Below are 24,485 nucleotides of genomic sequence, written 5' to 3'. Positions count from 1 at the left end.
TAAAATGTCTTAAGGTTGTTCCATTAAACTATGTATTAATGCTTCTGTTATTAGACTTCCTTAATATTCTGGAGGATAGTGTTTTTTACCTTATGTATTTCTGTATGTTCCATTCACCTCGTGAACAAGCAATTCTTTGACTTCAGCTACTGATCTGTTTCATTTCAGTGTCACCCAAGCGGCTGCTTGATAGATCTGTGTTTGCAGATGGGTGTTATTATGGTTTTGAAACAAATGTGGAACAACTTTATGGAGCTAGGCTATCCGTAAGTACTGCTGTTAGTATTTGTTTTACAGATAGCCATTGCAAATTAGTGTTAATTCAGCAACAGGGGAAAATATTTTTTATACAGGTGGAGAGTAATACACTACCTTTAACTGAATTTGTTTTTTATGATCATCACTAATTGATGAAGATTGTGGGCAGCTGCATTGCTGATCTCTAAAAGTATATTTTCAGAAGAAGGTAAAGTGAAATTCTTGAGCAAGTTCACACTTGCATGTTTTGCATTATCCCTCCAAATAGCGTTAGTATTAATTTTTAGCCCTCCCTGAAAAGTGACAGGGAATTATTACTACTGTTTACATAGTTTTATGATCATATTTTGCAAAAATATCTATTTCAAGAACATGACATGCTTGGAGAATGTTTGTTTTTTCCATCTCACCATCATGCACTGCAAATTCACACCCAAGGGAAGCAGTAACCATGCCCTGAAGTTTCTTAAGGTCCATTAACCAGCTAAGTTGTTTATTTTGAGTTTATTTTCCATCGTACAAACAGAGCTGTTCAAGTACTGAAGAGTGCGATGGGTCCAAGAGTCTTACAGTTCTTCTGAAGCTGAAAGAATTTGTTTTCATTAAGAGGTTGCTCATCAGAGATGAATTTAATCAGTCTTAACCTTGATAATGTCAGAAAAGTTTACGCTCACAGCATGCAGTCAGTCTGCAATTCATGCACTGCATTGCTGGGAGAAGCAAATTTCTGAAAAGAAGCAGCCTTGAAGTATCAGCCTTCTTGCCTTCACAAGCCAGCACTGCTTTAACTCTGCCTAGAATTTCTTTTAGAACGTGCATGTTCCTTCATGGAAAGCAGTGTTTTGTTTTGACAAAGCTATGGTTTGTAATTGTGGCCCTCCAGTAGGAAGAGCAAAGTACTAAGTTAGTTGGAGAGAAAAAATAGCAGCCTGTTGATAAAAACACTTAGAGAAGTTATTTCCCATCTTTGACTCTTTCTTTCAGTAATATCTAGAAATAAATGATAGACTTTAATTGCCACTTATGTCTGTATTAGGTAATATTTTTCCTTTGTATAGCACTTTTATGCGTGAGGCTATTAAGATTTATAACTACTTTGTGAAAGGACCTTTGCAAACCTTCATAAAATAATATTAAATATTTACAGCTCAAAGAGCATTTTTTTAGACGTGTCTTGCTTAAAGGGGAAAATATTCCATATGGCATCTGATTCTTTAAGTTTGTTCAAAAAAACTATAGGCATTTTCTGCTAGTCAGTATATCCTAACACCGCTAGTAAGCTCTACTTATTTGATTTGTCTCTTAGGGGATTAAAAACACAGCGTTCTTTGTTTAATGCTTTCAGTACGCATGATTTTTTTCCTGTTATTTTTGAGTAAGTGATGCAGGTAAATTCCTAAAATAACATAAAAAATAAAAAGTCAATGCAAGCCAATTCCATTTTCTAGAAGGCCTGTTACACTTGACATGCTATATTGAATGCATAATTAAAACTATAATGTTAAGTTGAAAACTTATGAAATTTCTTTGCAATCTCTTAAACAATATTGTAAATATTTCCATGTAACACTTCAGAAAACACTCAGAGGCCATTCAAAACAACAGCAGCTAGAATTGCAAATTACTGAGCAAGTACAGACAAGAACACTTCATTTGTCTAATATAGGTTATTACAGAATTGGTGGTCACGACGCAAAATGAAAAGAAGAGGACAATCTATGGAGCATAAAATTTCTCTACCTCAGTGGGAGAAAGATTGGAATCTGCAGCCGATGAACCTCCATGGTTTAATGGATGAATACTTGGAGATGGGTAAGCAGATTTATAGAGATGTCAGTTTATCTTTAAAAAATAAATTACTTCAAAGTATGCTTTTGCACGTCTAATTTCTAATCACAGAAATGCTTATCTAGTGTTACAGTTTGGCTTTACCACCATCTTTGTTGCTGCCTTCCCACTGGCACCTCTCCTGGCATTGCTGAACAATATCATAGAAATAAGGCTGGACGCATATAAGTTTGTGACTCAGTGGCGAAGACCTATGCCTGCAAGAGCAACAGATATAGGTGAGAGAACCCAATATCTATCATTATAAGGTATGATCCCTCTGTGTCTTCTTCTTTGATGTAACTTGCCCTTTGCAATATTTCCAGTGTCAAAAGTGAAATTGATGGATAGCCTGCAGATATCAGGGATATCTTCTCAGCAGCTTGGGCTGTACTGTAGCAATTTTTTCAGGTGGAGCCTGTAGTGGTGGGAGTGTGAGGACGTGACTTTATCTTGGCTAGCTTTTCTGAGTCAGTAACTCTTTCTCAAGAGGAAAGAAAAAGATTGTGACTAGTAATGACTTTAATATCATTAGTATGGCTTTTTATGACTGTTAAAAACCACTGACTTCATCATTTCTTTTGTTTCTAGGTATCTGGTATGGGATTCTTGAAGGAATTGGAGTACTGGCTGTCATCACCAATGCCTTTGTTATTGCCATCACTTCTGATTACATTCCACGTTTTGTCTATGCATATAAATATGGTCCCTGTACAGATCAAGGATACAGACAAGAAAAGTAATGAAGATTTTTTTAAACTTACTTATACATGCTTATTTCAGTAGAAGTAAACTTTTCCTACTGTCTGTCTGTGTCAACGTATTTGAGCAGTAGCATTTTATCTTTTTACATCTGTACAAACCTTGTCAGGTCTTTCACACGAGACAGCCATTCCATCATTACTTCCCTTCTAAATGCATACAGGAAAATGCAAAAAAATGTTGAAGTTGTAGGCCCTTCCTAGTTGAGTTGTTCTTCTTTTCTGCGATGGTTTTGGTCTTTGTTGTCCCATTAGGGGAGGGAATCAAGCTAGTTTCCTGCTTATCTCTTTGCTAATACTGCAGCTGTGATGGTGCATCTCACAAGCTAAACTTAACTTCTTCATTTCCCAAGATGAAGTAGCACAGAGAAAGCATGAAGACAAAAAAAAAACCAAAAAAACAGCAAGGCAGTTTGGTGGTGTTCACAAACTGTGCCTCAGCCCAGGCCACAGGGATTTGTCATTCCTTCCCTCATTGCTTCATTTTTAATGGTTGAAAATAGGGATATACTCTTCTTATGGTGTCCCAGAAAGAGAGAATTTAGGGGCAGAAAGAATAGGACAGGATCAAATGAAAAAGCACTTTAGCAGAAAAATTTTTACTGCTTAATGGAATCTGCTAGTTTACTAGAGAACTGTAGAATCCTAATTATTTTTCCTGTAGCAATTTTAAGTGTCACCTCAAACCTGAAGATTCAAGAAATACAATAGATACCTTGTCTGTTTAAACGTTCTTTGCTTCTCAGGATGCCCTTTGTGACATTATAGAATGCATTTTCAGGAGAACAGGATGGCTTAAGTGTCCGAAGTTTTTGACAGATGTAGAAAATTTTCCCTCCTTTAATCATAATTCAGTGTACTTGTATGATTTCTATCATTAATACCAATAGTTGTTACGTTTAAGATGGCTGTTAGGTGTATGTGCACTCTTATTGTTGGTCAAAACTCACCTTTGATTCCATTCATAAAGCCCAATTTTTTTATTTTTTTTTTGCTGTTGTATGATTGGTAGCAGTAGCAGATTTGACAACAAATATACAATCAGTAGAGTGGCGTGGTTAGGCTGGTATTTTACAGATCACATAACTAGAAGGATTATCACAGTGGAAGGGGATAATCCAAAATAAATGAAAACGCTCACCCATGTCCTAGATTCATAGAAAAAACTCCAAAGGGAGCAATGTCCAGAAAGAGATCCTTCCCCAGTGGCAGTCAGCCCTTAAATGGGGTCTGAGAGGTGCACTTTCCCATCACACAGCTGAATTGCTTTCACCTTGCTCCTGGGGCTTGTCTCAGGTGATCAATCAGAGGTTCAGGCTGTGATTCAGCAGTTCCCATACAACAAGGAATCCTTTTTGTCTCTCTAGCCATCGTTCTTTTAGTTCAGTGGGTTTGAAAGGCAACAGTGAAGTAGGAAAATGGTTTGCTTTGCAACTGCTGATAGATGATCCAGAAGGGAAAAAAAAAAAGACAAATTTGCTCAAAATAGATTTATAAATCACGTTTATTATCTTAGAAACATAAGTTACTTGATTCTTTCCAATAATTGCTTCTCTGCTTAGTATTTTACAATTGCTTTTGTCCTAATAAACAAACAAAACATTATCCTCACAATATGTGATAGCATATAGCTTTATAATTTATATCCACTTTATGAAGAGTTCTGACCCTGTGTCTTTGCTTTCCAGATGTCTAAAAGGATATGTCAATAGCAGCTTATCAGTGTTTGATCTGAGTGAACTTGGAATGGGATATTCAGGATACTGCCGGTACGTTTTGATGTTCCCTCCCTATAGACATCAAATAGACATTAAAAGGAAAGTCAGTGATTAAGTTAATGGCAGAGTAGTCTCACTTTTGAAAAGTAAAAGTATTTGAGTTCAAGTCTGTTCAACGTGGAAATCTCAGATGTGAAAAGTGTGTTGTAGGATGCAATACTAAGCCAATGGAAACCCATGTTATATTCTTAGTTTCTTTGGGATTACTGTAAGCCACGTTTTACTGGCCTCTGTGAATTATTTCTTATGGGACTTTCTCCAGCTGCAAATCTGGCAGAAGATTCTCATTTCATTTTTGCTCAGCATTCTGAGGTCTATTAATTAAAATGTTTGCTGTGCCTCTAATCCACCCCAGATTTCCAAATGTTATGCAAGATAAATAAGAGAAATTGAGCACAAAACTTAAACCTGACTTTGCATTAAGTGCACCGTTTCTTGTTTTGGCTTTAGTTTTATAGTGAGATTTAACTTAGCCCAAGTTATACAATCACGTTACCTTTATGCAGGCCTTGTCATCAGAATCTCAACTTCTTATAAGCAAGGATGAGAACCAATTTAGAGTCAACACACTTGAATGTAATACTCCAAGATGCTAGCTGTGTAACAACAAAAGAAAATGTTTGTTCTGTTTTTTTGGAAGCAAAATATTACCATCTTAAAAGCAGCTATATTTAATATTTATATTGTGGGCTGTGATTTTTCATTGAATTCCTCTTGAAATATGCTTTCAGGTCAAGTTCTCTCCTTTTAACCAGCTCTGGGATAATCTTGAGAGCTTTTCACCATGTCCAGGTTTTTGAGCATGGACTAATTTAAAGAGTTTATTTTTGCTTTACAGCTACAGAGATTACAGAGCCCCTCCCTGGAGTTCAACTCCCTATGAATTCACTTTGCAGTTCTGGCATGTTTTGGCAGCACGACTGGCCTTCATCATCGTTTTTGAGGTTAGTCATAGAATGCAACAATTCTCTTCTACCTTTTTAGAGTTGGAGTTGATTTTTTTTATAATAGTCTCATAAGGAGAGTGTCATTGTCGTTAGATGTTTATTCAATATTGTATTTGAGAGAAAAAAAAATCACTCCCCTCAAAATGCTGTCACTCAGCTACTTCCAACTGAATTGATAGAACAAGCACAACTTCTGCAGTCCCCCTCAAATCATATTTTTTTAGCAGACATCTTATAAATCATGATGGTTCACAACTAAAAGTTGTCAGAAGTGTGTGTCAGGGAAATTATGCTTGAAGGCACCCTGATACAACACTGGAAATGAGTACTAACTTTGACTAAGGTACTGTCTGGGGAACTGGTTGCTTACTTTGATAACCAGCTCTTAACAAAGACTAGTGGCAGATCCTGCAGTTGCGTATGAATTTTGGTCACTAGCTGTATCTTTAGTTTTATTTTTCATAAGACTTCAGCATTTCTGATAGATGGTTCCTTTATACCCATCTATATGAGAGCATATACGTAGATCACTTCAAAAGCAATGCCTCCTATTTATTTCCATGGAAATCTCAACAGATGCAATGAGCACAATAACACTAATTGATAGAGCAAATTCATTGCTACAATATACTCTTTTTCAATATGGTCACCACCATTAGAGATGCATTTTCACCAGCAGTGAGTCTTTATGCCATGCCCATAAAATGTGCACCAGTGGAGGTGACCACTGTTGCTGTCACCACTGCTGAAACACACCACCTCACTGTGCTCACCCCCACTGTTTGGTCTCCATAAACATTCAGCAAGCATCTGTGAATGTCAGTGGTTGCTGTTTTTTCCACATGGAGGAACTCATTTACACACCTTTGCTTCGTACTTACTTCCATGTTAGACACCATTCTGTCAGACTGCCCCCCTGCTGCTATCTACCACACAGCAGCAAAATGTAACCGAATATTGGTGGGAAAGTTCAACCTCCACTGCCATGCCAATGACATCCACCTCTGATGTTGTGGACCAGCATAACTACATAGAAGGCATTACTTTCAGAGCAGGCCTTGTGTATCTAAATAGGGATTATGATCATTTTTTAGTCACGAGTCACATCGCAGTTCAAATTTTGCTGTTCACTTTTAGGCCCCAGTGTTTGATCCTAGGAATGAGTATTTATGCGTGTGTGAAGCCATTGTTTTTGTTCTTCTTTTCAGCACCTCGTTTTTGGAATAAAGTCTTTCATTGCTTACCTGATTCCAGACATGCCCAAAGACTTGTGTGACAGAATGAGGAGAGAGAAGTACTTAGTCCAGGAAATGATGTATGAGGCTGAACTCGAGCATTTGCAGAGAGAAAGAAAAAAGAATGGGAAACAGTATCACCACGAATGGCCTTAGTCAATACCATGCTGCAACAAAAATGCTGTTTGGAAACTGAAGAGTGCGATTTCGAAATGAAGTCAGTCTTGCATCAGTGTGTGCGATTCAAAGTGTATATATATGTTCTTATTGGGCTGTGCAGTTGCAGGCTTTGGCAGGAATTGGAAAACAGGTGCTTCCGATGAAGAAAACGAAGAGCCTTATCTGTAACTGGTCTGTGAGGTGAGCGCCCAGAAGAACTGGCACTCAGGAATGTGCAGCAGACTAAAAATTTGGACACTGATTTTAAAATGGCAATGAGTTTTTACGCTGTTCGTGAAGATGCTAGCAGCATAATGAAAATAAAAAATTACCTATAAACTTATACGGTAAGGGCATGACTAAAAAGAAATTACATGATATCCACTACAGCTTCTGATTGCTCAGCCGCATCTGTAATGCCTCTGAAGAAAAAAACAATTGTTGCCTTTGTGGACATAACTTGATATAAACGATCTTTCAGGCTTATTGTTTTGTCAGGTTTGTCCTCGTCTCTTGTTGAGATTGTGGATGTGGTCCTACCCTAAAAAGTGGGTATATGGCTGCTTAATATATACTATGCAGTTTAAGATTTGCACATCATTGTCATTAGTCTATCCTTCCAGTCGAAAACCAAAAATTCTAAATTCAAAGAGAAAACAGCAGCACTAAAACACGTTGCATTGCCCACATTGCAGCTGCAGTTGAAAATGACATGGCTACGAGTTGTCTTTCCACTTTTTTGTGCAGAAAGGCCACCTTCACACACATCGAGGATGAAAGAACTGTCATTTCCATGCTCTGCTGCATGCAGATGTCTAACTGTGTTACTGTTCTCTTTGACCTGTCTGAGCAATTATTCCGTGACTTCACAGAATGCTAACTTGAAATATTCTAATACAGTGCAAATTACTTCATTCTGAATATACAATTAACTATTTATAGTATGCAAGCTTATGCAGATATGTATCAGACATACAGTATAGCATTTTGACTTGCTTGTTCAGGGAGGGAAAAGCTGAGCACCTTATAACAATGCTCTTCTCATTGTAACAGTAAATGTTCCAGTAATGTGCACTTCTTTTATGGGGCTAAATAAGTCAGAGTACGGGAATTAGAAACAGGCTGATGTGTATACAGATTGTCTATAAAAGCACACACACACACACAGTGGTTACTTTTAGATTTTCTATAATCAATTGTATGCCTTCTTACAGTCTGGGGAACTCATTGTATAAAAAGTAGACACTCGTGTAAAGAACCAAATTTCAGGTTTTTTTGTGAATACAGTGTAAGGTAGTGCTGCTTATGGTTGTTGTCACATTTTGTTGATGAAGTTGTCTATTAACATTTCATAATGTGTGAAAAGATAGGCACGTAATTTGAAAAATCTAAACAAGCGAGCAGAGTTCACTTGCAGCGTAGAGTGGGGAAACAGGGTTGCAATCATCCCGTTTATCCTGTACAATTTTAAGCAATGCTCCTTTATATTGAATGAGAAGAAAAACAAACAAACAAACAAAAACAACAGAACCACCAAATTATACTGACATTATGCATTTCTATTATTTTAGAGATAAAGCTGCAGTGAAATCACTGCTGCCGGATACAAAAAGACCTGAAATTTTACTTGGTAAATGCAACAGTGATTCAATAAGTGTCATTCCAGTATTTACTTACATACATTAGAACAATCTTTTGATTATTATTATTATTATTACGCCATATAAAATGAATTTTAGGAGCCCATCAAATAGATGAGTAGAATCCATTGTATCCAGTGGACTTTAGCATCAACGTTTAATTTCTGTAGTCATTTCACTATATTTGTCTTGGTTAATTCCAGCTTAATGTGACCTGACAAGGCAACTACAGAAGTATCTACAGTATTGCACAAAGGGGGAAGGAAATTGAAAGGTATGGCTTAATCAGATGTATTAGCAGTTAGTTCTTTGATAATGGGCTGTCAGAACTCAGTTTTCCATATTTTGGAAAGGCTGGTAATTATATTTTGGATAGTTCCTCAGGAGTCCTTATGAGAAATATCAGCACTCTCCTCAGTGCTTATAGATTCACACTATTTAATTTAATTTATTCTCTCCCTGTTTCATACTGTGGAACATCAAGCACCACTTGACAGCATTAACCATGTGTCACAGGTTCTGTTTCTGTGCCACGTAGTGATAATACTTCATTTCTTCAGAAGGTCACAGTTCAGCTCTCTTTTTAAAGTTTTCTCTAACAGCAAAACACCTTGGCTGGCCCAAGGTGAGAAGATTTCAAAGAAAAATCAGCAACAGTCAGAACTGGTGATTATTTTGTGCTTTCTCGTTTCTGCTGTGGATATTGGCACAAGTCAAAACAGGCAAATTCCAGCTGAACTTAAAAGTGCATTTGAAAGAAAATCTTTTTTGTATTTGAGTATGATTTGGGATTTAAATATTTATATTCTTAATATAAATATTAATTTACTGGTGTAAAAAGTAGATTGAAGGAAAGTATGTAGATCTGACGTTGCAGTTTATGCACTGGAAAAAGCACAAGAAATTTTGGAGAAACACTGTGTGTTCCTTTATATACGAAGGACATGAACAAAGCGTAAAGGTTTTGCCACTAAGAGCCATTTGCTTAAGCTGAGAACTTTTTGCTAGACTTTGTTTAGTATGCTGTTTGCATTGACTGCACGTTCTTTTACAGAAGTACAAGGCACACACTGTCCTCAGGAATCCTGTATTTTATGAATGGTGAATGATCTTTTCATATTCTAGGTATTGTCTTTCCAAACGAATGACCAGTACGAATAGACCGTGCATGCAAGCTGCGTTTGTGAAACCTGACAAAGCTTTAGAACTTAAATTCGTGCAAAAACGCTTTAGGTCATTGCTGATCTGATCTATGACAGTTTTGCTCTATGCATGCGCCCTTACAGAGACTGCATGAGCAACTAGATATTCTTAAATACAAACCATTAGTCCAAAATGTCTTAATTATTCCGAACCAAATTCAGCGTCTTGATGCAGACGAAAGAAATTTCCATTTCAGAAATTGAAAAAAATGACACACATTACACATATTTCTAGTTACTTTTAATTCCAAATTTGTGCCTACTGTGTGAGATCTGAATTCTGGTGAGTGAAGAAAGGGGGGGAAAAAAGCACAGAAATGAAATGGATCCGAAGAATTCTGTTTCATTAGCCTTCCTAATGAGAAGTTCCTTCTTGGAGCTCAGCATCTCTGTCTTTGGAGGGGGATTACAACTGAATGCCATCAGGGTTGCCTGCAGATTGAGCAAAGGCTATTTGTTATGCTGTAATTTAATTTTCTTACAGTAGTGATTGGGCATCCTGATGGAGTATTTTGTAACAAGGCAGGCCACGTGATGGCAAATTTTCTTCCCAACCTCCTGTTTATTGAAGCATTTATAGAGAAAATTTAGATGAACAATTAAGTTAATATTGATGATGATGAGGCTTAAATTCCCATAGTAATGCTGGATGACAAATGGTTTGAGTTTTTTTTCACATATTTCTTCAGAAGTACATATCTTCATTCCTACAAAGCAGATGCATGCCTCTTACTATGCCCTTTTCTGATAGCAGTTTGACTTATATCATGTTTTTGGGATTGCTTAGGCTCTATTGTATTCCAAAGAAAACTCAAAAATGTTTGGAGGGTCTAGTGAAGATAGGTGAATATATACATACCTTAATGCGTAAATTCTTTGATTTCCTGAGGTTTTCTTCATGAAGGAAAGTATCTTGGGGCACAAAGCTTTAGAGAGAGTGTTAACACAGGGAAAGGCATGAAGTCATACTTTTTTTTTCTTACTGTGTCATTAAGATGATCTGTGTGCATCCGTGGTTTCCTTATTTTGGCTTCTTCTGCCAAACTCCAAATGCAAGTGCTTCCAGAGAGAATGATTGGAGCCATGCAGTTCAGTGAATTCCCTGCATGGTATCATGTGGGAGTTATGTCACCAATTTTCAGGGGGCAAATTCGTATATCTGTGTTTAGAAGCATCAAATCACTTTGATTAATTGAAAATGATCTTGTCTATAAAAAGAAAAAAAAAAATAGCTCTCCTTAAATAGATAGCTTACATGTAAGACCAATTTTCATTAGGACTGTTATAAACTAGATTTTTTTTAAGTACACCGAGTAATGTATTCTTATAAATAGCTGTACACGAAGGCAGTGAAGTTAATGGAAATCAATCACATTTTCCATTTAGCATTATGTAGAAGAAAAGGGACAGGTACAAAAACAATTATCAGTGTATCCATGATCACTTAAAATTGCATAGTATTTCCAGATGCATTTTATTTTTCACAATCCTCATAAGCTACTGATGTTGATTTTGGGGGGGTGGGGGTTAAAGCTTGAAGCAAATCTACAACCAGCCATTCATAACAATGTATATTTCATGTTACAGCTGACACTAGAATTCAGAGATCCACATTTAGGCAGATTTTGGAGAAAAATGAATTATTTTGTCAGTTCTAATGCATAGTTTGACTGAAGCATAACCAGTAACTGTTTTTCCAAGCGTTTAAGTGAGTTGCAAACCTGAATTCCCGTGGCAGAAAAGGCAGTGGCTTTCAAAGACCTCTTTACCTTTTTGTGTTCAAGCTCATGCTAGTTAAAGCCCACCTCCTGCTGCGGTAAAATGGAATAAACCAGCATTTTGAGGGCTGGAGATGAGCAGAGAAAGCAAAGCTCTTGTGTTCATTTTAGCAAGTTTTGCTGCAGAGTCCCTTATCGATTCTCCAATATGAGGGGTTGAAACTGGAGCATAGTGTGTCTGGTCTGCTCTGACATCTGTCACTGTCCCAAGTACCACCTTTTGTAGCCAAATACTACCTTCCTTCTGTTCCTCCCTACACACACACACACACGTCCTGAAGGTCCTACCCAATGTTGGCATTTTGAAATTCATACCAATAGGCTCATATCGACAATTTTTCTCCAATTCTGACATTACAACTGCATTCACTATAAATTTACATTGACATCATTTTGGCATGGTCCTGATAGCACAACGTTACCACAACAGCACAAATTTATAACAGCACAACAAAGAACCATAGAGAAATCCCTTTGCTTTTCCATGTTATGCAGGAACTTTCTTAGTTCACGACTGGGATTTTGTCTTGAAATGTTAATGGAATACCCCCTCCTCACTTGCACTGGAAATTACCTTTTGTTAGTTCCTTTGGCTCATTCTAACTTCTTGCCATAAGCTCTGTAGCACTAGATGTTCCCTGCAGTATGCTCTTTAATTGCCACGAACTAGTTGTTGGGATACTACTAGATGAGAAATGAGAATTAAACCCAATGCAGTCTAAAGCTAATGAGATTTTAAGCACTGAGAAGATGAAAATTTTTCTGTTTAAATTTTCAAAAAATTCAAATCACCTTTTTATTTAATGTTCTATTTAGAAGACTCGGAATTTTGTATTGAAAAAAATCTACAAAACTGTTGATTCTAATTTTTACCTAGAGTAGTATCACTGAAATTTCAGTTGTTTGAAATAATCTCATGTAAAATCTACATAATATTGTTCAGCCATTTTTACTTCAGTAGTCCTGGCTAACTTGCAATATCATGATCATAAGAGATTTCTTATAATGTGTATATACTTGAAATTTATGTAATATTTAAATACAACTTGGTTTCTAATTACGAAATGAGAGTACAGTTTCAACTATTTTTTCTATTCATAATTCCAAACTTTGTAAGTAACATTTAAAATAAGGTTACCACCAAGTGTTTCAGAGAAATTAACTTTTATGCACTGCAAGCTAGAAGTTCCTCTGGCCTCTCAGCTTTCACTTTCTTTTGGGTTTAAGGTTACTCTTACAAGCCGGTGTTTACCCCAGAACTAAAAGAATTCACTGAGGAAAAGTTGTTGATATGATTAACTATTGTAAGACACTTTTGGCATAAATTTGTCTTTGAGATGCTGTTTACTTTATCAAGGTTTACATGTACAAATGCAATGACTTACTGTATCATACACATTTGAATATTGCATTTTTCAATAATAAACTTGGATATCTTTGAAGGAATCTCTCGGTGTCATAATTCCAGATATTCAAAGTTATGAAAAATACACTGGTGAGTGTTCATGTGCCTTCAAACCATAGTATGTGAGGAAGTAATGGATGGGTTAAACTTGTCTCAGGCTGTTGAACATTTAATAATACTTACTGTGGTCTCAGGGCACATACAGACTCATTCATTTGTGATCTACTGCTCTCACTAATTATTAATTTCCTACGTTTAAGCTCCTGTTTTAAATTGACATTTTTCTAGTTTCTTAATCTCACTTTTTTTTTCCACTCAAGTGCACCGGCGAGCTCTTCTCCGGAAAGATCAGTGGCTTGGGACTTAAAGCAAACAAGAAGATTAGACAGCTTTAATCAACACTGAATATTTAACCAGAATGGTAATTTTTTTCTGATTTCCAATTTAGCCTTAAGTCTTGGTAGAATACTCATTAATGAACTGATTAACAGTTTTAGCCATCTTACGTAAGGCCATGTGTTGGGCTTGGGTAAAACCGTTTGGAATGTCTGACACAAAATACACGTGGGCTCAGTGGACAGCTGTAGTTGAAACAAACCTGGTGCAGAAATATACTTCAGAAGACAGTAAGTCGGTAGCAAATATAATGCTAAACTGTTCTTAAGGGTGTGAAGAAAAACACAAACTGGACAGCCTCTGGTATGCAGAATGTAAGAATACTGCAGCAAGTAGATACCTCAAGAAATACTAAATAGTTTTTACAGTCAGATGTCTCTTTTTAAGATATCATCCCATTATCGGTAGAGAAGTTTTGGGGTTTTTTTCATCCACCATCTATCTATGTAGTTTGATGCTGGTGTTTTGGTCCATTTTCACTCCTGAATTGTTGATTGGTTGTGTTGAGAGCCAAAATGAGATACAAATGCCTGTGTTTTCTAAGTTTCCATTTCTGCCTTGCTAACCGTATCAAGGTTGGATGCACAAACAAGAAAGCTAGTCACATGAGACAACAGGCTGCCAGCCAGATTTAGCTGTAAGCTTTTATGAGATTATAAAAGTGGTGTAAAAGGGATTAACGCAAATATTGACTTAACTCTCAGTTTGTTGACAAAGTGTCTCCCACAGGCAAGACCGTGTCACTTACAGTCTGTTATTTTGTCTTCTAATTGAGTAATCAGGGACTGTTCCCAGAGGTTGGGCATGAACACAGATGGGGGAAGTAACTTGGAGGTCCACTTTGACCTAAATCTACATCATAAAGACAGGGTCACTGATTAGCAAAAGCAAGATCTGGGACAAAGTGCTGGCTGGATCCATAAATCTGAGTCTTCTGATATTTTCAGTCAGTCTGCTTCATTTAATTCAAAAACTACATCCAGGGTTTATCAAGGGAAGAGGTGATCTGTTGAGTCTGACTAACAGGCAGGATGTAGAGGGAAATGCATTTCACTGAAACAGAGCCCTTAGCACATTTAGGTACATTCTTCCAAAACATTCTAGCACGGAAATTATTTCAACTCATGATGTGCTTTATTCAGAATTCTTATGGATTCTCAGTTAGGAGGCATTATAAAATGACACTTTATTTATTGCTTACAGCTAGTAAATGGATTTTGCAGCTTAAAAACAAAAAACAAACAAACAAAAAAAAGATATACAAACATTCAACCAAACAAAAAGGCTGAAGATAATCTTTTCAAGCTAAAAGGATGTCTTTCAAAGACTAATATGGATAAAGAACTACCCTGAATTTTTGTAAAATTTGTTACCCTCTCCTATTGCTTGGAATAAGACATTATAAAGACTTCTTATTTCCACAGAGGAAGCAAGCACGACAAACTCAGTCAACAGAAGACCAGTTTGGTCTATACAGTGTTTCTGTGCAGAGGCTTTTTGTTGATGCCTAAGAATAGGCACAGACCTCCTCCTCTCCCTTGGCCTCCCTCTGTCTGCAGTGGAGAGAGCATGACCTCCATCAGAGGGCAGTTCACAGTCTCACCTTAGTGAGAGACCCCGGAAGCTCATCTGAAGTCTTGTTTTTTCTCAAGTTTACCTTTGCACGTTACCCTTCAATGACTAGTTACTGAACAGAGAATGTGGTATAGACGTATTGCAGCTACTTCCTAGTAGTTTCCATGACAAGATTCATGAAACGTTTCTTCTGAAATAGCAGAGCTTCCAAAAAGAACATTGTGTTACAATTTCCCAGTTCTGTCATGAAATTCATAAATAAAAATCTGGCCTTTACTGCTATAGAGAGCAGTTCTTTCTTGGTCATCTAGAAGGTGGTAAATGTGATACAAAGAGCTCTTCATTTCTGAAGATGGGGTAAAGTTTGATTAAACATCCCATTCCTCAGCTTCTAGAGACGAGATTCTTTGCTCATATTTGTATAGGATTTTTCCTCAGGATTGTAACCAGGCAACTGGCTTGCATTTTCTTTGCTGACATTGTTCTTGAGGGTATCTTCTGTTCCAGTTGTATCTGCGATAACCGCAGGCAGATTTTTTTCAAAATCTTCCTGTAAAATAGAAAGAAAATACCCCAGTTGTTTCAAAGGGCACGCACTGCTTTTGCAATTGCTTAAAGAGTGAAATTTTGACACACTTGCCTACAAATCTGAGGAATTGCTTCACTACATAAACGACTGCCAGACTTACAAAAATGTACTGTTTAGTGTGTCAGCACTCCACAATCATTGATTTTCTCATTCCTGCATGGAAAGTCTTTAATAAAAGCAGCAACAACAACTTCTCACAACTCCTCTGTTGACGTACAAGTCTTTAATTATGTTCTTAGTGAGTCTCTAATTACGAAAATTTAGTTTTTAACAAGCATATTTTTTTTTACATTTTAGTGGGTTTTCTTTTTTGTCCAGCCTATGCTTGCCTCAGTGGTTTCCTGCTGCAACTACTTAATTAATCTCATTGTTCTGTATTTTTAGCATATGCAAGGGGCAGTTGTTTCTTTTCACTGCTTCTATTAATGTGGGCATCATTTTTCTTCAGAAAGTCCCTGCTGAACACCTAAAGCCAAGTCAGACAGCTGAAGTAAATCTGGAGCCACAGGTGCTGTCTGAATTGAACCACCAAGGGGGAATGGTTTTAAACTAAGACAGGGGAGGTTTAGATTAGACATGAGGAGGAAGTTTTTCACAAAGAGAGCGGTGACACAGTGGAGCAGGCTGTCTAAGGAGGTTGTGGATGCCCTATCGCTGGAGGCATTCAAGGCCAGGCTGGATGTGGCTCTGGGCAGCCTGGTCTGCTGGTTGGCGACCCTGCACATAGCAGAGGGTTGGAACTGGATGATCATTGGGGTCCTTTTCAACCCAAGTCATTCTGTGATTCTATGACCGCATGAAGAGTGAAACCTCTGTGGCAAGTTAGGCGGGGTGGGACAACTTCTGCCTTATTGCTGAGAGCCTTGCAGGCTGAAGTTTATTTTAAAGATGTAAAGGTGCTTGCAGATGAATCTAAAGCAGCTGAAAACATGCAATTAGCTTTATCTCACACCTCTCAATCTAGCAGACTTTGCTAAGAAGGAGCAGTGCCTCTGCGAACCATTAAGAAAATGGGACTCTCATGTTTAACAAAAGGCCAGGCCTTGGGACACCTGTGGAGGAGTCTTTTGTTTTGTTTGTTTTGCTGCAGCTGTGAAGAATTGTAGCTCAGCACAGATCTGCCATCTTTGGAGTCTGGGAGGGGCTACAGAAGCACTGCGCAGACAAAAGTGCCTGGCAGCATATGAGCAAACTGCACACGGGCTGTAAGGGAGGTCTGAGACGGGCTGCTGGGGGAAATGGGTAACCTATTGCTGACTGGAGCTGGCTGGGACACCCTGGCATGCCCATGTTAGCAGGTTGTGGCTGGACCCTTTGCTCTGCCAACTACTCACGTCCTGGCTGTCGTGCCGCACACCACACCACATCAGTGTCTTGAGCCTGTCCGACCAGAAGCAAAAGAAGTTGCAGACTGGCTTAATTAGCACGGGGCGGATGTCCTCTCCTTTGGCAGGCCCTGGAAGGAGGGGAGAATGGTCAGCAGTAAGTATGGCTGTGGAAAGATGGCTTGGAAAAATGGCTGTGAGATGTTAGACCCCAACCCATGCTCCCTTCAGCCCAGGCCTTGTGAGCAGCTCTTCAGCAGCCAAGCTGGGTTCTTGTGCACAAGTGCGTTGTTCTTACTGAACACCAACCTGTTACAAAGCTGATGAGCAGCCCTGAGATGATGCAGCCCAGGCAGCCGATGGTACTGAAGTAGAGGTAGGACAGGGAGTACCAGGTGTCTGCCAGCAGAGGCCTGAGGAGATGTGACAGGAGAGAGAGAGAAGCAGCTCATGATGGCCGCTGCCAGCAGGGATGCCTGTGCTAGACTGAAGTCACAGCAGTAGGGAAATACCTGTCGGCAGCTGTGATGGGAGCTGCTGTGGTCGGCAGGGCCGTGCTGTTTGCCAGCGTGCAGTTGAGAGTCGACAGCTCCAGGGGAATGGTCTTTACAGGCTGTGCAGGATAGATGAAGGAGCCAATGCCAACCCAGAAGGCCAGGGTGATTCCAGTGAGGAAGCCGCCGATTGCACCCTGGTCAGGGAGAGCAAGATACGGTCAGAGGTAGTTTGTGGGAAGTGCATTTTTGCTAACATTATGGTCAGCTGGGTTCTTTCTTGGCTGAGGTGAAGCATTGTTCTCTACTAACAAGAGCTGCAGTCAAATGCTGACGTTTGAAACTGAAGTCAAAGAATTAAAAGTTGTACTGCTGAACAAAGGCGGTGGGGCAGAGTGAGGTAAGCTTTGGTTATGCTTTACCCAAGTCAGCAAAGATGGAGCAATTGAGCTTGTTCTGTGCTTCCTAAAGTGGGTATGAATTGAGATGGGAGATGGCAAGGGAAGCATGTCATGTTAATATTTTATCCTTTTATGAAAGACAAGAAATTGAAATCTAAAAGAGAAACAAATAAAAACTTCCAATATTGATCTAATCACTAATTATCCCATAGTTGGGTAGTGATAAATTCAGACCGAGAAAAAGGCTTTCTAAACAGTTATTGACTTCCACTGGCTCTGACAGCCAGTTTGGACTCTAAACCCATAAAACAATTTTGAAGGTGGGGTTGTAACTGAACAACTCCAAGAGATTGTCTCTTTTATAATAAGGATCTTTTGTTTCTTACCTTCCAGTTAACACAAGGAAAGATTATTCCCAGAGTAAATAATCCCAGCATGGGCCCTCCGCACATTCCATGAATGGAGAGGGCAGCCTGTGGATGCAGAGAAGAGATGTGAGCCAACACAGCAACGGGAGGAGCCTGAGCAATTCTGATTCCCATCTGACTGTCAGTGGTGGAGAAAGGACAAACAGTAATTTCAGTGCTCAATTAAAGAGCGAAAGGACTGCAATCAGCTTCACTTCCCAGCAGTAAGTAGTGAAAGCGATTTCTTTTTTATGATATATTTTTTTTTCAACTGAGTTTTCTTTGCACATGAGGAACTAATATGAGATGGTCCACAGGAGTTGTTCAGATTGGCTAACAGTCCCCCAGTGTTATCAGTTCAGTTCATTGCATTTCAGTCTATCCACGAACAGATCATTGCCTTTTTGAAGCGCTAGATACCTGCACAACTCCTCCCATCAGTGATGCTGCTCCAGCCATGGATGTGCACAAAACACCGTATAATATACCTGGAAAAAAATCAGACAACAAGATTGTCAGTGCCGGGTAATAAATAAGACAATTTCTAATTGAGCAGCAGGAAGGAATTTGCAGTTTGGGTTTTGATGTAGACCATGAAGCACTCAGCGCTATTTTGTGCGAAGTCTTTGGGTTTTTTTTGTTCTTATGAAGCTGAATTTAGCACTGATATTAACTTAAAAGTTTCATCTAGAAGTGCTTCAGTTCCTGTTGTCTTTCAATAATATTTTTTAAGTGATCTCATGAGTGAAATGAACAATGATGCAAACAATGGCTTTCTTCATTTAATGCTACTGTTAATCTTGTGGCGGGCAACTTTGTCATAGCATTCATCAACAAAACTTATCTTATGAGCTAGCACACCTTGGTTATTGGATGTAAAAAATGGTCTGTCTTGGGTGTGAGTAGAAAGGCTAGGTAGTAAGTGGCAAAGCTGGAACAGAAAATGTTGCAGGTGATGACAGAGACAGAGGAGGACTGGTTTTGACCTTAATAAATGTCAATGAAGGGTTATGATGTCATTAAAATACTTGTAGAAGAGTTAAGACAATACTGCAGAACTTGTAAAACGTATCATACAAATGCAAACCGCCTTGGACTTGGTTCTGACAAGTTGCCCTGTTTTGTTTGCTATATCTTTATTGTCTGCTGAAAAACTGAACAAGCTTTTTTTACGATTCTCTAAGTTTAAACAGAAATGTCATATTGTGCTACTGTAAAGCAATAATATTTAGTAATATTACTGTAAACCAGTATATCAGTAACTACGTTGATATATTTCAGCATTATTAAGCAGTTTCCAAAGTATTCCCAGTACCTTCAAAACAGAAGAATGCATGCACCTTCTCGAAATGATTTTGGGTGGTTGTTGTTGCTGCCAGCTTTGATTTGTTTCTGTACCATATATCGAGTGCACTTAATTGTACTGAAGCTGGTCGTCCTTTAAAAACAGTTATGCTGCTGTGGGGGTTTTGGAAGCAGAAGTGCATATTTGAAGCAGTGCCTGAAGCAGCTGCTGCCCTTCACTCGCACAACTGCTCTCAGACTGAATTTGGAATACAGTTTCATTGTGTCCTATTTGAAATAATAAGCAGATTTCTGCATGTATTATAGCAATTTTACTTGGAGGACAAGAGCACAATTCTATAGATATTGTATGTGTTTAATAGTGAATTTCCTGAGTTCACATTACCAAGGCATTATCACAGCTCAATGATGTGATTGTTTGAATGTTAGTAGACCACACTGGCACAGTTAAAATGGTTACTAGAAGTGAGCTAATTCAGCTTAATTCTAGCTACTTAGCTGAGATGCTTAAGTTAAAAGCTTTGTCTCTGTTGGCTTATTCTCAGGTCAAGAGAGGAGTCAGGAGGAGGTCATCTTTTCTGGGCATGGAGCAGTTATGTAGAGTAGTAATTCTGTAGAGAACCGCCTCTGAAGTTTACCTTTCTCTATAGAGGAAGTATTGCCTAAGGCAGTGAAGCTCCTTTCCAGAGTCCAAAATCCTGCCCTATTCTTTCTTGTACTAATAGCAGTTGAGAGGGACAGACAACTTTGCCTTTAAACAAATGGATTCTACTTTGGCTACTCACACAAGCCTTTGCTGGTCCACGTGCTGGTCTTCTCAGACAGGTTTGGGAAGCATTTCCTGACCAAGTCTTCAAAGGTAACAGTTGCTAAAGCATTGATGCTAGCTGCCACCGTGCTGTAGAAGAGGAAGAAAAGAATATTGAGTAAATACAAAGCAAACTAAGCTGAAAGTAAGCTGTTTTTATAGAGAAATGCTGCCTATTGTTCATTGTTAAATACCGTTCAAGAACTGCAAATTTCATCATACATGACGAATGCACTGTGGATATGGGAATTTAAGTAGCAAGAGTGATAATTTTCTTAGGATAGCAAGGGTTAAATAATACCATTTTAGGTTTGGTGCAGGTTTCTGCAGAGACTAATTATCTCCTAAACTATAAGCAGTTCTCTTGAATCTGGCTATGTATACTGCAGATGCTAGTTGAGGGTTCTGTCCTTCCTGTGATTGCTTGGGACCCTGCTTCATGCAGTGAGACAGAAACTCATCCCAACTGACTATTCTGTTTACTCAACGACAAAGATCTTAAAAATTACTGATTATGTCATATCCTAAATAATAGTTGTTCTCATCTACTGGAGGGGAAAATCCATAGATTTACAGTCTAATGTTATGTGTTCCCTCATAAGTGAAAAACATGAAATAGAAATGGTTTTTGACTCTTTTAACTGGATGGGTTTGTCTCTGTGGCCTTGTTGTGACAGCATGCAGGAAATGTAGCTTCAGTTGCATTATTTGCATTATTTGGCATTCAGTGCCCTTTGTTCTGTAAGACTCCTGCTAGGAGCAGGCAGTTGGTTATATGCATGTTTTTTGCTTGTTTTGGTAGCTCTCTTACTGTAATATTTTCTACACATGAAGTATTTTGAAACAGAATATCAGAGTTTGACTCTATGGCATTTATGCATGTCACTGTGAATTTCAATCTTCTCTCTTATGTCCCATGAAGTATTGATGTTTGGCCTGTAGAAAGTACAAATTACAACCACATGCAAATCCCTGAGTTACTCAAACTTCTTCAGGTAGACTTCTCTCTTCCTATGCTAACTGTACAGACAGGCTTGGTAGAAAAACTCTCCATTCCTATCTATGATATGATATGGCAGTCAGGTTAAATAAATGCAACTTCAATGTGAAGAACTACAAAGTTATTTCAGCTAGCTGAGCTCTGGTGTTTCTACAAAGATAAGGATGTAATTTTACCAGTACATTATTTTTATCCTATAACTTATTGAAGATGAAAAGATACCGGAGATGTGGAACTAGATTTTAGTTCCAACAACTTGGCAAAGTACTACTGCTTTTTCTAGAACGTGCTAAGAAAAAAAAGCTGTGTATTCATTAGGATTTCTTGTTTTAGCCTTGTTCTGGGCCCTCAAGAAATCAGTGGCATGCAGTTCAAATGTTATTTCAGACTCACCGACCTTAATGTTCCGCTGAACGCACAGGCAACGAATAGTCCTGGGACTCCTGGCATCGAAGAAAAAATGTCCATAACAAAATATGGCATGAGCTGGGGTAGAAGACAAAGAAGGAAAAACACAAGAAATGAGTTAGGATTTTCCTGGGTAACAGAGAAGTATCTGCTTTTGTTCACACTGCTGAGTTTTTACTTTCCAGCCAACAAGCCGTATTAGATTTTGAGAAAAGCAGATTTTGTTTAACAAAACGCAATCAGATTTGTATTGCAGGAGTGTAAGAATAGATGTGTGCTAGCCCTGATTCAGCAGTCACCTCATTGCCTACAGAGCTGCAAGGATAAAGCATCTCACAGGAGTTAAATGGACTTTATTCATGCGATGTCTGGGCCCAATGCAGCTCCAAGTTGTAATAATCTGCATCTGTACCTGATCAGGAGCTGAAATGAAGTCAGCAGTCCAAGGATCACAATTCTTGTAATGAGCGTACATCACCAAACCACAGAATACTGCACACACCAGGATTATCCAAAGTCCCAGTAAATTCAGGTAAAGTGCCCTATAGCAAAAGAGGAAATTCTGATTAACACAAGATAATTTATAATAGTTTTTCTATATTTAATTATTCCCGATTTCTTTTTGAGAGATTCTTTGATGTAATCTCTTAAACATCTCCCCATCTTCACAATGTGTAACACGTATTAATATAATAATAATAATAGTAACAGTGAAAAATATAGCCTTCTCTGGGCAAGGATAAAGGTTACACTTTGTACAGCTGAAGGGAACTGATGTAAAACCAGTAACTGCTATATGCAGAACAGACTGCAAGGAAAGCTGGTGGGGTCCTTCCTCTTGCCTACAAGAGCAGGTTTTTGTTTGTCAGGAGTTACTACTGTTCTCCACTCAAGGAGATGTAATGCTTTGCCTAAGTGTTAGTTTGCATGGGTTCTGTCGTGGCTGCACTGCTGCCATGCAGAGTTGTGGTTTCATGTCAGTAAAATGGACATGGGTGGCAGCACCCACTGGGGAGGTTGTGTGTGATTCAATAATCCTGCAGACTCCGCGAGCTGCCAGATTTCATACAGCCTACATCACCTCCCACAAGTTCTCTGGCTAAGGCTAGAGCTATGCTGCTGGCACTCAGAGGTCTTTCTAGACATTTTACTAGTGATATTCTTGTATTCTTGTTGTCATGACTTCCAAACGCTAGCAGAAACTGAATTTGAATAAAGGAAATTCCTATAATCTATCACAGCCTTAAGAAAAACGAGTGTGATTGCAGCCAGCAAAAAAAAAAAAAAAAAAAGTTTAGAAGAAGGGAAGAAAAATCTTATTCTTTTTTTTGCTAACTGTGCAAGCAGTTAGTATTAGAAGAAGAAGTTGGGATGTTCACTAGAATGTGTATCTAGTTATGCACACACTCATGCTGAACTTTAGGAAGTTAGCAGTCTGGAGACCTATGTGTCTATACTGTGAAGTTTCATATTTGATTCTACAATTGTCGTATTTTTTAATGTTTTATAATTTTAATAAATATTTGTGATCACATATCATTTAGATGATGCCCTGTACTATAGTATACTCCATATAGTATACTCCATTAATGGAATAACCACTTTCAGTGAAATATTACATAGGCCAAATTCCAGAAATAATGTTTTTTGTAGAAAGCTGGAGATAGTGCTGCTTCTGTGCAGGCATCTTATCCAGACTCTGCTTTTGAAGATTGATTTGGCACTCTGACTGCAGATTAACAGGCTGTGCAAGAGTTAGCTAGCCAAGGGGAAGTGGTTTGAAGTTGAGGGAGGGAAGATTTAGGTTGGTTGTCAGGAGAAAATTCTTTACAGAGAGAGTGATGAGGTGCTGGAACAGCTGCCCAGCGAGGCTGTGGATGCCCCGTCCCTGGAGGTGTTCAAGGCCAGGTTGGATGGGGCCTGGGCAGCATGGTCTAGTATTAAATGTGCAGGTTGGTGACCCTGCATGTGGCAGAGGGTTGGAGATCCATGATCCTTGAGGTCCCTTCCAACCCTGGCCATTCTGTGATTCTGTATGTTTTTCTTTTTTCAAATACTTAGGTCACTCAGAGCCAGAGGGAATAAGACTGTCAGGGCAAAACTGGCTAACAGCCACCCAACAGCATCCCAGTATTTATTTAATGCAACTGACAAACTGTTGGCGTAATTCCATGTCAATATATTTCATTGCTAGAATAGGCTAAGGACAGGTAACTTACATCTTTGCATGCTTCTCTGATTTGCAAGAAATGCATCTCTGTATTGTGGACTGATTAACTCCGTAGAGTCCTAGCCACGTGAATGTTCCCCCAATAACAATTGTCCAAAAGGTGTGTCGTCTTAAAGGATCTACATCAAAGCTACAAAAGAGAAAGATAAGCAGTTCAGTTCCCTTACTTAAACACAGTTTCATTTAACAGTACGTTGGTGAATTTTCAAGAATATATTCAGTTCTATCCTCTGAATCGAAGTACTGCATTGATGTGTTTTGGTTTAGGTTTGGGGTTATTTGTTTTTAACTTTATATTGGAACGCTTCTGTCAAATCAGGATAAACATATGCCATGTAGAAAAAGAAATTGAAATAAATCCCGTGGTTTGTGCTCAAATTTCAGATCTGTCACGTTATACCAACTGACCCACAAGCCATCTTGCTTGGGACCCAATTCTTAGCAAGGAACAAACTCATACAGTAAATATTAAAAATTCTCAAAGCTCTTAGTTACATCATTTTGATGTATTATTTCTTTTGCAAGGTATTGCTTCAGCTGCAGTGCTATCTTTTTTT

The 24,485-nt window shown here is 38.5% G+C and overlaps 2 protein-coding genes across 2 annotated transcripts in view; one reads left to right on the top strand and one right to left on the bottom strand.

Moving 5' to 3' along the window:
* The window catches only part of ANO3 (anoctamin 3), a 113,420-nt gene extending 100,393 nt beyond the window's left edge, over positions 1-13,027 (top strand). The window contains 7 exon segments of the mRNA XM_019615250.2: positions 169-266; positions 1,925-2,070; positions 2,172-2,324; positions 2,677-2,824; positions 4,535-4,615; positions 5,463-5,568; positions 6,780-13,027. Coding sequence (XP_019470795.1) covers positions 169-266; positions 1,925-2,070; positions 2,172-2,324; positions 2,677-2,824; positions 4,535-4,615; positions 5,463-5,568; positions 6,780-6,962 — 915 coding nt within the window. The 3' untranslated portion in view covers positions 6,963-13,027.
* A 1,400-nt stretch (positions 13,028-14,427) lies between these two features.
* Positions 14,428-24,485, bottom strand: part of SLC5A12 (solute carrier family 5 member 12) — a 17,764-nt gene continuing 7,706 nt past the window's right edge. Inside the window, exons 6-15 of the mRNA XM_003206094.3 lie at positions 23,918-24,058; positions 22,111-22,240; positions 21,688-21,776; positions 20,268-20,380; positions 18,598-18,665; positions 18,157-18,243; positions 17,388-17,566; positions 17,185-17,288; positions 16,885-17,006; positions 14,428-15,511 (exon numbers count right to left, since the gene is read on the bottom strand). Coding sequence (XP_003206142.1) covers positions 15,353-15,511; positions 16,885-17,006; positions 17,185-17,288; positions 17,388-17,566; positions 18,157-18,243; positions 18,598-18,665; positions 20,268-20,380; positions 21,688-21,776; positions 22,111-22,240; positions 23,918-24,058 — 1,192 coding nt within the window. The 3' untranslated portion in view covers positions 14,428-15,352. The remainder of the gene's footprint in view (positions 15,512-16,884; positions 17,007-17,184; positions 17,289-17,387; positions 17,567-18,156; positions 18,244-18,597; positions 18,666-20,267; positions 20,381-21,687; positions 21,777-22,110; positions 22,241-23,917; positions 24,059-24,485) is intronic.

The sequence above is a fragment of the Meleagris gallopavo genome, chromosome 5, assembly GCF_000146605.3.
Source record: "Meleagris gallopavo isolate NT-WF06-2002-E0010 breed Aviagen turkey brand Nicholas breeding stock chromosome 5, Turkey_5.1, whole genome shotgun sequence".
Classification (NCBI taxonomy): domain Eukaryota; kingdom Metazoa; phylum Chordata; class Aves; order Galliformes; family Phasianidae; genus Meleagris; species Meleagris gallopavo.
This window is presented reverse-complemented; position numbering and strand designations above follow the sequence as displayed.